The sequence below is a fragment of the Palaemon carinicauda genome, chromosome 5 (assembly GCF_036898095.1).
Source record: "Palaemon carinicauda isolate YSFRI2023 chromosome 5, ASM3689809v2, whole genome shotgun sequence".
NCBI classification, from domain to species: domain Eukaryota; kingdom Metazoa; phylum Arthropoda; class Malacostraca; order Decapoda; family Palaemonidae; genus Palaemon; species Palaemon carinicauda.
The window spans coordinates 168,036,812-168,049,941 of record NC_090729.1 but is presented as its reverse complement, the minus strand read 5'-3'; the positions used below and the strand labels follow the sequence as shown (position 1 = coordinate 168,049,941).

At 41.9% G+C, this 13,130-nt stretch overlaps 1 protein-coding gene across 1 annotated transcript; it reads right to left on the bottom strand.

Moving 5' to 3' along the window:
* Nucleotides 1-5,542: 5,542 nt before the first annotated feature.
* Nucleotides 5,543-8,120, bottom strand: LOC137640657 (uncharacterized). Its single transcript, XM_068373157.1, has 2 exons — nt 5,721-8,120; nt 5,543-5,677 (listed from the first exon to the last, which is right to left on the bottom strand). Exons 1-2 carry the CDS (start codon nt 7,722-7,724, stop codon nt 5,588-5,590), a joined length of 2,094 nt encoding a protein of 697 aa, XP_068229258.1. The 5' UTR covers nt 7,725-8,120; the 3' UTR covers nt 5,543-5,587.
* Between the last annotated feature and the right edge of the window lie 5,010 nt (nt 8,121-13,130).

The window sequence follows — 13,130 nt, the reverse complement described above, 5'->3', positions numbered from 1 at the left end:
GTACCATTGGTCAAAATTTTGAACTTTAGGATTAGGAAAATTGGGAAGTAAATCTTTTCTACTACTGTATGTATATATTGATGGAGATGATTTATCAGTGGTACGAAGAAGGGAATCCACTCTTCAACATTAGTAATAAGGGGGGAAGCCACACCAAAGTATAAATGGTACTGATTAGCAAACCTATATTTCAGTATCAATATTATGGAGAAGTGAATTCTGGTATTTTTCATTTGCACAAATTTTTTGTATTCATAATTCCATTGTGTAATTTCTCGGCCTTGTCATTGTTTAAATGTTTAAGGGCTGTTGGAAACCTAAGAAAATAGTGATAAAGAAATTCAGTTAGAGAATCTATTCTCCATCTTGATCTTTAGTGTATTGCCAGTGACTTTCGGCAGCAAGAACACAGGATCAGGAAGAAGTGGTACACAATGCATAGAATGTGATACATCTATGATAAGCTGGATAATGTATTGATTTTAACTTTGTACACTTTTGTATAGTACATTACTTCTTAGTAAGGTGTATTTTGTGTTTTGTAATTAAAACAATTAATTCAGTGCTTATGTTCATCTCTATAATGACTTGGAAGTGGAAGGTTTAAATTTTACTTTCAATTGTAATTATTTTTCAATGAATTACCGGTATGTCTACAGTGTGTTATTTATCATCCTTTCAAAAGTGTTCTTTCATTTACAATTGCTGTTCCTACCTAAATTCCTGGTGCTGTTAAATGGGTGATGACCATTCAAGCTCAAATCTAAATATAAAATTTTTAAAAATAGTCTGTAGTTTTCCTAGGAATATAAACCCACGTAAAGTGTTTATTTAGGAGTAACCTTTGGCAAAAGCAGGTTCAAGTTATTGAAGCTTGGTATAATAAATCTCATGTGTGAGATTGAATTATGTATGTTCAATTTAATGTACATTCATATCATAAAAATCCTGGATTACCTGAATGAAATACACAACCAAGGGGTACCCATGCAGCATCGAAAGTTAAAACACCCCTGACAATTAGATTTAATTTAAGGAATAACCTTATTAGTCAAGAGGTTTTACTTGCACTGAAATGCATCCTTTCTATTCCTATTATTTGTTGAGAAGAATTCAAGTTAATTTACTATACTCTATAAGTCTCGTTGTGATATTTTAACTTCTGTTCATGTAAAAACGGAACACGCTACAGTAACTCGTTGGGAGGTAGGTGAGGGATGGTGTAACCAGCCATTCATCAAACTATCAACCCACTTTGACTTTCAGCTACAGGCCATAAGCTCCTTACATGGGAGGTTTCTTATGGAACTGTCAGATCACATTCTAAAATTTACTGAGGAACATCAAGTGTAACTCTGTTGTCTTGTACAATGCGAGCTTACAACAAAACACAAAGAAGTGTGAGTACCTACTTTGAAGTGCCAGATACGTAGTTTTGTATTTAATCAGGGGAAGGTCGACACTCCTGAAACCACTTACAGTCTTGCACGACACGAGGCTGATACTGCCCGGTGCTAGAGTTTGTTATAGTCCACCTCATTGAATTGAAAGCTCGAAAGGGTTCAGGGAGCAAAATTTATTATTTCTATACTGACCTGATATTCATATTGCTTCTTCTCCAGAAGTTCAGTTTATTGAAGTTTACCCCTAAAATTATAAGTACTGTACAACCACTTTCCTTTCTTTCAATAGACTCATGCCTCTAGTAAAGCAATGAGATACTCAAGCAGTGTTACTCGGTTTTGAAGATGAAAGTCTTCCCTTTACCTTGACATCCCAAGTCAGTGGTGAGTATAGAAATAATTCTTTTTTTTAAATTGTTATATCTATAAACCTTCCCTGATATTTATATGGCACAATCAAACACACTGATGTGGGACACCACTGAAGAAAAAAATTAGGTTAAAAACAAAATTAAAATTCTCGTCTCAATCTAGATTGATAAAAACTAACCATCTCAAAATACAACTTAAATTAATGTACTCCAGATTGTTCTTAATTAGGATGATTGAAATATTTTAAAAATAAGAATATTATGTTGAATGGAGAGTTACTTGAGGAAGTAGATCGGGTCAAATACTTGGGGTCTGTTGTTGCAGCAAATGGTGGAGTGGAAGCAGATGTACGTCTGAGAGTGAATGAAGGATGTAAGTGTTTGGGGCAGTGAAAGGAGTGGTAAAGAATAGAGGGTTAGGCATGAATGTAAAGAGTTCTGTATAAGAAAGTGATTGTACCAACTGTGATGTATGGATCGGAGCTGTGGGGAATGAAAGTAACAGAGAGACAGAAATTGAATGTGTTTGAGATAAAGTGTCTGAGGAGTATGGCAGGTGTATCTCAAGTAAATAGGGTTAGGAACGAAGTAGTGATGGTGAGAACGGGTATAAGAAATGATTTAGCAGCTAGAGTGGATATGAATGTGTTGAGGAGGTTTGGCTATGTTGAGAGAATGGAAAATGGCTGTCTACTGAAGAAGGTGATGAATGCAAGAGTTGATAGAAGTGCAAGAGGAAGGCCAAGGTTTGGGTGGATGGAGTGAAGAAAACTGGGTGATAGGAGGATAGATGTGAGAGGCAAGAGAGCATGCTAGAAATAGGAATGAATGGTGAGCGATTGTGACGCAGCTCCAGTTGGCCCTGCTGCTTCTTTCGGTCCCCTTGGATGACCGTGGAGGTAGCAGCAGTAGGGGATTCAGCTTAAGAAGCTTTATCTGTGGTGGATAACAAGGGAGGGTGGGCTGTGGCACCCTAACAGTACCAGCCGAACTTGGTTGAGTCCCTCGTCAGGCTGGGAGGAGCATAGAGAGGAAAGATACCCTTTTCTTCATTTGTTTGATGTCAGCTACCCCCCAAAATTGGGGGAAGTTCCTTGGTATACAGATAAGATAGTAATATAAATTAATTGAACTCTAAAAATTTAATTGACCACATTGACAGGTGCCACCATAGTATCTAGAGCACAGCAATCCATTAAAAAAAGCCAGGATTCTTCAAGATAATGTTCAGCAAATACTAGCATGATACACTTCTGAACCACTGCTAAAATTCCTTCCAAAGAACAATTGCCTCAAAAATTAAGAGGTTTTTTTACTTATAACATCCTGAACCTAATTCTTCAAAGCTTTTTAAAGATTTGGATGCAGTTCTTTGCGAGTTTCTGTCATCAAAATTTTTAACTAGAAATGAAATTGTATTCTTGGATGGGACAAATTGGAATTCTAACCCCACCTAGTAAATTATAGACACGTTGGTATAATAAACTGAAGGGCTCTTTACGGACAAATGAAACCATTTCTGATGAAATTCTTACGACAATTTCAGACAAACAATTTTGCTTTGAAGGAAGGCAACAAGGAGAAAATCCTCTAATGCTCCCAAAGCCAACCTTAAGAGAGTGCGCTTGTATTTTATTGTGGTTAGCTGAAGAAAATATTTAAGCCTTGAAATCTGTGAGTAAAAGATTTTCCCAAAGGTTAAAAATCAAACCTTTTAATGTAAAACCACATCCAAATTCTGAAATTCTGAAAAACTTTACATTACTGGAGGTGTATTAATACAAAAAGCCTTGAACACATCAAATATGATACCTAGAACGGATTGATCTAATGATCTTAAGAGTACAGAATTAAGCATTGATTTCTATTTCTTAAAGCCAAGATTGAAAATTATTTAAAAAAAAGAATTTATTTTTACAAGATCATCCAAGCTAGTTTTAGTCATTGATACATTCTTAGATTGGCACTACTGAATATAAATATACAGGGTAGACAGTCTTCTAGAGCCTATAAAGGACAATATAGTGCACTGCAAAAACCCTAGTTTCATGATCAAGTGTCTCCAGGTGATTAGATGCAGAATGAATGAAGTTTTATGGAACGCGATTGAAATATAGGTTGTCTTGAGGAGATCAAATGGTACAGCGACTTTCTCAGACTGATAACAGAGGTCACATATCAGCGGACCATTTTCCTTGTATCCAGAACAGGGTTAGTAGTCATTTTGTTGTTTGTAGAGCCCAAACTTGTTTCACACCTAATTTATATCAAAAGATGGGAATGTGTAAAGATCTAGATTTTTTCCTTACATAACAGGGTGTTTACCTTCTATGCTAAGGGATTCAGAACAGGAGAAACGTGACTATGTAACTGTGACAAATGCAGCGACTCTTCTCTTGGAAGCACTTTACTTTCTGTTTACTCGAACTTTTTATTTACGCTAGTAATTTTAATCAAACCATGAAAAACACTTCACAGAGATTGACAAAAGCCTATGTACTCCTCACCAGATTATAAAGAAAAATTGTCACCAGTGCGAGACACTATGAGAAAGAACAAGATCATCCAAAAACAATTCCTATGCACATTAGTGCAGCGATTGATGAAAAATTTGGAACAACAGACTGGCTCGAGTTCCAGTAAGCGAGTAACTTCTGTACTTCATCACTTACATATACAGTACTGTACATCTACAAAATGTCAGAAATACAGTAATGGAATAACTGAGCCATGGAGACTGTACCTTCATTGAGGCAAATACCTGTTCTCTTTTCTCAAGAAATAAAACCCAGAAAGGCTGATACATCCTAGGAAGGCCCCTCTTAAACACCATTATCTAAAAATGTCTGATAATAAACTAAAATCAAATCCTGAACCTCTGCAAATCTCCTTAAATTCATCCAAATTAAAAGCAGCCCCCAATCTGGAACAGGGATGGTAACCTTGAACTCCTTAGGAATTGGCTTAAGGGATTTTGACGAAGGAAAAATCTATTTCTGGGAAGAGGCCTGTGACGCCCGGTGAGAAAGGTCCTTCCTTATACCTTTCCTAATATAAATCTTCCAAATATACTAGAGAAAGATAAAAGCATGGAATGCAGAGGTTACAACCCTCGCGCGAACACCTTGTAGGTGTCGTGTATTAAACAAAGGCGTGTGAAAACCACTATTCACAGGTTGTCTTCCATTTAGATAATCCCTTCATCAATGGGGAGGGCCGTGACAGGCCCTAGAGAACATGGTTGAACTCCCCAACGACACCTACCACGCGCGCCCTCTAGGACATCCTTCTGCAAGAACATATGGCTTGGCAAGGAAAAAAGAGGGGTGGGGTCCGTATCAAATAACCGGGAAGGGTTTCACCGGGCGTCACAGGCCTCTTCCCAGAAATAGATTTTTCCTTCGCCAAAATCCCTTTTCTGGGGCGGCCTGTGACGGCCGGTGAGAATGTACCAGAGAGTGCCTTCCAAGCCCAATAAATTAATAACATAATAAGGAGAAAACAAACACCATGTAAGGCAATAATATAATACTGTAAGTAAACATAAATCATAAACTAGCCATAGGCATAGGGGATGTAATGCTAAAATAATATGAGGACCAGGGATCACCTGAGTGTCCCGTCGTAAAAGGTATCAACCTTACATGTCTAAGCATATCTAAACTTTACAGGAATGGTAATTACAATAACAATTAAATCATAATAATTAAACATGGCAAAATAACTTAGGGCTAACGAACCACCCAGGAGAGTGGCGACGTGGTGTGAGAGGTGGTCAGGAGGGAGGAGAGAAGAGATGGAATAAAGAAATAATCAGAGATTAATGGGGGAGATAAGACTCCCCGCTGCAACCGTAGGGTATTTAAGGGCCTGTAAGTTCTTTAGATAGTGGCGTTTGAAAACCTTTAAGGGCCTGTAAGTTCTTTAGATAGTGGCGTTTGAAAACCATAGGAGATTTCCAACCCGTGTATTTTTTAAGGTCATCAAAGTCCATGTTCTGGAAGTAATTGATAGAGGTAGCTATTGACCGTATATCATGAGCATGGGGAAATGATTCCGGGTTAGCATGTTTAATGAAGTAGAGGATTTGTTGTCTGATACCTTGAATGGTCATAGTACCACCTTGTTCCCTGATAAATAAGGGGCCAGACGAGCGGGTGGCAGATCTAGCTAAAAAGGTCCTGAGAGTAGTGACTGGACACAGCGAAGGATCCTGGGGAAGAGAGATGATCTTCCAAGGGGACCACCTATTTTGCGGGTCCTCATTTTTAGCTAGGAAAGCTCTGTCTGGGGTAAGCAGTACTTCGCCTGTAGGGAGGAAATCTATGTTTTCCGGGTTACGTGAGAGCGCTGCTAGTTCTGAGATTCTAGCACCTGAGGCCATAGCTGATAGAAATAACGTCTTCCTAAGCAGAGTGATATAAGAGCAGGACTCGTTGTCAGTGTCCGACGCGAGTTTGAGGACATTGTTCAGAGACCAAGAGACTTTTTGCGGCCGATCCAACGGCCGAAGCCTAGCACATGCTTTTGGAATAGATGAGAAATAGGAATCAGCTAGGTTAATGTTAAACCCAACCAGGAATATCTTCTTCAAAGCTGACTTGATGGTAGTTATAGTGCTAGCTGCCAAGCCCTTGTCAAATAAGAACCTAAAGAACGAGATGGCTAAATTCGGAGTCATACGAGTGTGGTGGTCTGAATTCTTTAGGAAACCTGCTAATTTCTTAACAGCCGAATCATATTGACGAATTGTCGAGTCCCTTTTGTCCGCTTCGATGAAGAGAACGTTTTCCGGGTCAATGTTTGCGTCTTTATGAGCTGCAAACTTCATGAAGTCCACAAAGTTAGGGTTTTGGCTATCCTTGAGGAATCTGACACAGTCTGTGTTTGAATTACTTGGGTTAGTTTGGGGAATGGAATCCGGAAGGGTCGGAGTTTCAGCTCGAGGAGGAGAGGAAACCAACTGCTCTTTGGCCAGTGAGGTGCTACTAAGGCCACTGTCCCCCGGAAGGAGCGTAGTTTGTGCAATACTTTCATTAGAAGATTCACTGGTGGAAATAGGTAAATCTTCCTCCAATGGTTCCAATCCAGGGTTAATGCGTCTATGGCATAAGCCTGAGGGTCCATGTTTGGTGTCAAATAACAAGGAAGTTTGTGATTCATCTGAGTTGCGAATAGATCTACCTGAAGGCCCGGAACCAGCCTGAGTATCCACCGGAATGAAATTATGTCCAGAGACCATTCTGATTCCAGTGGTTTCATCCTGGATAGTGAGTCCGCTATCACATTCTGGACTCCCGCTAGGTGGGTTGCTGACAGGAACCAGTTCTTTTCTGCTGCCAAGGCGAAGATAGTGACCAGGATCTGATTCAGGTTGGGCGACTTGGATCCTCCTCTGTTGATGCAGTGTACTACGGCTGTGCTGTCTGACACTACTCTGATATGGGTCGACCTCGGAGGAGAGAGCCTCTTCAGGGTCAAGAACACTGCCATGGCTTCGAGAACATTGATGTGGAAGTGTTTCATGGCGGGTGACCAAGAGCCCTGAAACATCTGACGTTCGTAGTAACCCCCCCATCCACTCAGAGACGCGTCTGTATGAATTGTCACTTGTGGGGGTGGGAATTGAAGAGGAACCGATTTGGAGAGGTTCTTCGGTTCGGACCATGGCTGTAATCTCATTTTCAAGACAGAGGGGATTTTCGAGACCTTGTCTCTTAAAGGTACTGTGGCTCTCTTTCTCCAAACTCGATTGATGTCTTTGAGTTTGGCTTTCAATAGGCGATCTGTTACTGAAGCGAATTGAAGAAGGCCGAGGATTCTTTCTAAGGCTCTTCTGGACACCTGTCTGTGTTTTAGAAAATTCTTGACCTTGGAAGCTATTTCTCTTACCTTTTTGGGAGGTAGAACCAGCTTGTGCCGTGCAAGGTCCCACTGTATGCCTAACCATTCGAAGCGGTCTGATGGAAGTAGGCGGGATTTTTGGAGATTGACCCGAAATCCCAGGTTGTCGAGAAAACGAAGTACTTTCTTCGTAGCTCTGTTGCACTCCAGGGCTGACCGAGCCCAAATAAGCCAATCGTCCAGATAAGCAACGATCTGAATCCCTTGGTTCCTGAGTTGTTCTAACACTGTCTCTCCCAGTTTCGTGAATATCCTGGGTGCAATGTTGAGGCTGAAGGGCATGACTTTGAATGCAAAGGCTTTCCTGCCTAGACGGAAACCTAGGTAAGGAGAGAAGTTTCGAGCTATTGGTACGTGATAATAGGCGTCGGTAAGATCGATAGAGGTGGTGACGGCCCCACGGGGAAGCAGGGTACGTACCTGAGAGATGGTCAACATCCGGAACTTGTCGCAGAGGATGTAAGAATTTAGCTTTGACAAGTCCAGGACCACTCTCAATGCCGACGAGCCTTTCTTCGGAACTGTGAACAGGCGGCCTTGGAACTTCAGCGATCGAACCCGTTTGATTGCTTTTTTCTGTAGTAACTCGGTAGTGTACTCTCTCAGAATGGTTGTGGGTCTCTGGAAGAAGGTCACTGGTGGAGGAGGAGAACCTTGTGACCATTTCTACCCCAAGCCTTTGGAGACTATGCTGTGAGCCCACGGACTGAAGGTCCAACGGTCTCGAAAGTGGTAAAGTCTCCCCCCTACCGAAACTATATCATTGCGAGGGAGTGAATCTAGGTTCTTTCCCTCCTCGAGAACCCCTTGTCCTAGGTCCGCCTCGTTGACGGAACTGTCCTCTAGCCCTGTAGCTACCTCTCTGGTGTCCACGAAAGGGACCTGAGGGTCCGTAGCTAGGGTTGTATGCGGGTGAGGGCATCCAAACGGGGTTGGGTTGGGTACCTGGGGGAGCAGTGAGGTAGACCACCTATTGAGGGTGTTTCGGCTGTAGAGGAGACGAAGCAGTGGGAGACTGTGAAGACGAGTGGGCAATCGGCGATTGTTGGTAGTGACCTCGGCTCGTCTTGTAAGGGGCAAACCTCTGTTTCTTCCTGAAGAAGGTTTGTTTTTGACCTTCAACCCTCTTTTTGGCAGTGAGGCCCCACCTCACTTGCAAATTTTGATTTGCTCTCGCAGCGTCTTGTAGTACCTTGTTCACCTCCTCCTGAGGAAAAAGGTTCTTATCCCAGCAGGGGGAAGCTATCAGCCTATTCGGTTCATGCCTGATCGAGGCCTCAGAAAGAACGTGCTTCCTGCAACTAACCCGAGCCGAACAAAACTCGTGTAAGTCGATTTGGAAGGACAGAGACAGGTTCTTTGTGAATACCCGGACCAAGGTCTCGGTCGGATAAAGTGAGGTTAGAGACTCCACGGAGGTAATGGAGTGGAGAGACCTAGCCAACCTATTCCGTGCCTCAAACTCAGTCTTGAGAAGAATATCTGGTAATTTAGGAAGCTTCTCGGAGAACAGATTAGAGGCACAGTCTGGGTCTAACTTCCCTACTGTGAAAGTAGCGGGGGCATCATCCCAGATAGTAACGGTACTCGGAATGAGCATGGAGGTGGGATCGGTCTCTTTAAGAGCCGGCATGGCAGAACCTTCTTTGATAGCCTGAAAAGTAAGAGCTGCCACTTTATCTGTAATAGGCAAGGTAATAACTGGAGAAGCTGTAAATATGGTGTAGGCTCCTTTGTGTGGGGTGAGCTTGGAATTAGTGCACCCCCAGTCTGACAACGTCCTGGCCCAGAAAGCTTGGGCCTGCTCTTTAGGGAATATTACCGTTTCCTTCGGTACCTTGTCTAACCTAACCAAGGCATGTTCTTTCAATCGGACGAAGCCGTTGAATGGGAATTCTAGTCCCGGAGGGTAAAATTCTAAGTCCTCTAGAGGACGGGTGCCTATGCCCTCTAGAGTTATGGCACCATCAATATATGGAGCATGTAAGGCAAACCTCCAAGGGTTGTTTTTCTCGAAGGGAGGTAACTTCGATGCGTCCGGGGCTGAAGGAGGGGGCATCTGAGTTCCGGAACGGATGAGACTTGCCACCATATCTTTGAGCTCCGTCATAGCTCCTCGGTCTGCCCTAGACTGTTGAAGATATTGTTGTATCTGCTCTTTCACAATATCCCTGACCATGGCGGCGGATAAAGGGGGCTCCCGAGCCTGATCCTCTAACGAAGCCCTGGACTTAGTGGACTTTGACTTCTTAGGAGTCACGGTTTTAGATATAGTAATATGAACATCAGGATCCTTTGAGGGTCCCGGAACCGGTGACACTGATAATGGCAAAGCTGAGGGCTTAAAGGTACGTAGTGGCTTCACCTTGGGTCGTACAGGAACGGAGGGACCTCGAGGAGAAGCCGTAGGTTTATCAAAGCCGTGAAAGGAAGTACTGTAGTAGAGGAAGGAGTGTGGGGTGAAAGGGGGTCCACCAACTCAACACCACCTACCTGCTCATCCATGGGTTCCTCGTCCAGACCTAGGTAGGGCTCGGCCTCCGTCACTAAAACCTCTTCCTCAGTTAGAATGGTTGCTCTAACCACTTCAATTAACGGGGCCGCTGTCTCCGGTGGAACTGCTGCAGTAGTAGAGCCTGGGAATAGGCGAGAAGCCATGTCTCCATCAAGGAGATAGGGTGCGCCAGCCGGCGCATTCCTCCCAAACCCTGACACCCAAGGCCGGAGAGTAGCTCTCGCCTCCCTGAGAGATTCATCATCAGCCTGAAAGAGGAGAGAGGGAATTAATGATGAAGCCAAAACTGAAGTCAATATATAAAGAGCAATTAATTCTTCGCAAAGGATATTAACAGGGACACTAGAACCAACTTACCTCCTCGCTCAGGAGTAGGGCTGACAGCTCATAGCAGAGCATGCATGACTCCGGAAACCATATCGTATAGGGGGCTTGTCCCGGTTCCCGAGAGAAGGATATGGCGCAATGGGCATGGGCCCGGCATAGATCATGGCCCATGGGATCAGTAAAGGCAGCGGAGCAGCCCCTGGCAGTGCAGCGGACTTTCTGTAAAAAGAAAGAAGACATAAGTCTGGATGTTCCTTGAGATTCTTGTCATTGACTTATGAATCAGAAACACTTAAATCTTAATTATGTGTGAGTATGGTAGTAGCTAACACCTTAATAAATTAAGAAATTATAATAGAAACCAGTAACCACGTAGCATGAATCTCTAAACTTCATCGGTATCACACTGTTAACTCCGGTTCTGGACTCCTGCTTGATCTCTGTTTTTACCGGAGGTCCGGTAGCAAAGGCCCGTCATCGTGATATCATGACCGTCTCCGGTACGATAACATTAACCTCAATGAATGAGTTATCTCCAGTGAAGCCGGAGATACGATGAAAACGGGGGCCTTAACGGTGTACTGTAATTGTGATCAAACATGACAAAGCTTCGTGTGTAAAAGGCTTCAGCCGGAGTCCGAGTGCCGGATTTCACCGTTGCACTCCAAAAATCTGCTCCGGAACGATAACTAGTTCTCACCCAATGAGTATCCATTATAGCGGAGCATAACTCAAGGCGGAGCTAAGCATAACTCAAGGCGGAGCTAAGCATAACTCAAGGCGGAGCTAAGGGTGTCGGTATAAAACGACCCCAATTAATGACTCATACACTAACGTACCTAATAATAGTGTTAGCTATATTAACAGTAACCACATCAATAAATCGTTTATAATATTAAACGTACTATCATCAATTCTGATACTGAGAGGAGGCCTGAATAACCCGTGATCGTATAAAAACGGAGAACGGGAAATTCACCTCTCTTACTCAAAGAAAACGAGAGAAAGGATAACCCATACCTGTAGAACAGGAAACGAGCACTCTATGCTTTCGCTCTCAAGGTTACATATTAAAAATTAACATCACACAATAAATAAGAAAATTAATAAAATTGATTGCTTTTTCTTAGTAATAGTAATAACGAAGAATAACGACAACGTAACAAATAAACAAGGATATAGTCTAAAACGAACCCTCCAGGGTACAAATTAACAGACTAAATCGCTAAGCTTTAAATCGCTACTATGCTTTAAAACGCTATCTTTAAATCGCTATTCTTCGTAGGTCCAAATTGGACTTGCAAGCAAATAAATACCATAGTAAAAACTAATAATAATTAATGATAACATAAAAGGCCATAAAACGTAAGTGATATAACCTAGCTGACAGAGTACCAGATGGGCAAAAATAACTAGAAAATTTACCGAAGCGAACATACCCAAAATGGCTGCCGATACCTCGGCAGGACAATCGCTTCCAAAACTAAAAACCACCATAATGGAAACAGAACAAATGCCCGGTACTGCCAAAAGCTGCCAAAACAAACTATGGTACTTAACATTGGTAAGGGTGAAGTAACAACGTCAGTCATGTTGAAATAACGAGAAACTCTTCGAAAAAACACTGTGCCCAAAAAAAACTCGGCTTGATGCAAGTCCAATTACAGAAGGATGTCCTATCTTTCTCTAGTATATTTGGAAGATGTATATTAGGAAAGGTATAAGGAAGGACCTTTCTCACCGGCCGTCACAGGCCGCCCCAGAAAAACTATATTTTTTCACCGAACAGAAATACTGTAGCCTACTACAGTATTAACTTTGTAGTAGTCTTCATAGTAAGACTTGTTTTACACTGCATAAATAGCATCTCCTGAATGTAGACCTTGGATTGCTGAATCCCTTAAGAGATCTAGCTAAAATTAGTGCATGGTGCAAATTATGAGACGAAGTTGAATCCTAAAAAAAAAAAAAAATCAGTTCGATTATAACTAGGTTAAAGACAGTGTCTCCTCAAGATACGGATCTCGGTATTGATGATGATGATAATTTTTTTTCTTTTTAATTTTAAGTGTTATTCTTGATCGAAAATTTACTTTTGAGACTGATTGACTGACTGATTTGGAGTTTTCTGGCATCCTGACATCTAAGGTCGTTGATGCCAATATCATTTGTTATAAATACTGTAAAGTTAAAAGAAAATTCAATTTAAAACAATACAAGCAGAAATGTCCTTCTAAAAATTAAAATAGTTTTCAGAGGACCTGCTCCTGAAATAAATCTAAAAATACCGCTACCATAGTACGGCACATTATGTCCAATAATCTTGGCAAGGATGAACCTGCCATCCTCACCTCAAGCCTCAAACAGATACCCATTTCTTACGGTGCTAAAAGTGGGGCATTTAGTCAACAAATGCCTCACTTTTAGGGGTACCAAATGATCATTGCAACATGGCTGGTGTTGACCAGTCAGCAGAAACTTGTGACACCAACGCGTAGACGACAAAGAGTAGTCTCTCCTTTTTGGGGCATCATTTGTTATTTACCGGTATCTCATCTTATTTTCTACTAAACTATCCATGTGTTATTGCCAATTATTATAATTTAAATT

Coding starts and splice junctions, on each gene's coding strand:
- LOC137640657 (XM_068373157.1), bottom strand. CDS start 7,724: ATGGTTAGGCATACAGTGGGACCTTGCACGGCACAAGCTGGTTCTACC. Junction 5,678..5,720: donor CGGGTTGGAAATCTCCTATG/GTTTTCAAACGC, acceptor AGGCCCTTAAAG/GTTTTCAAACGCCACTATCT.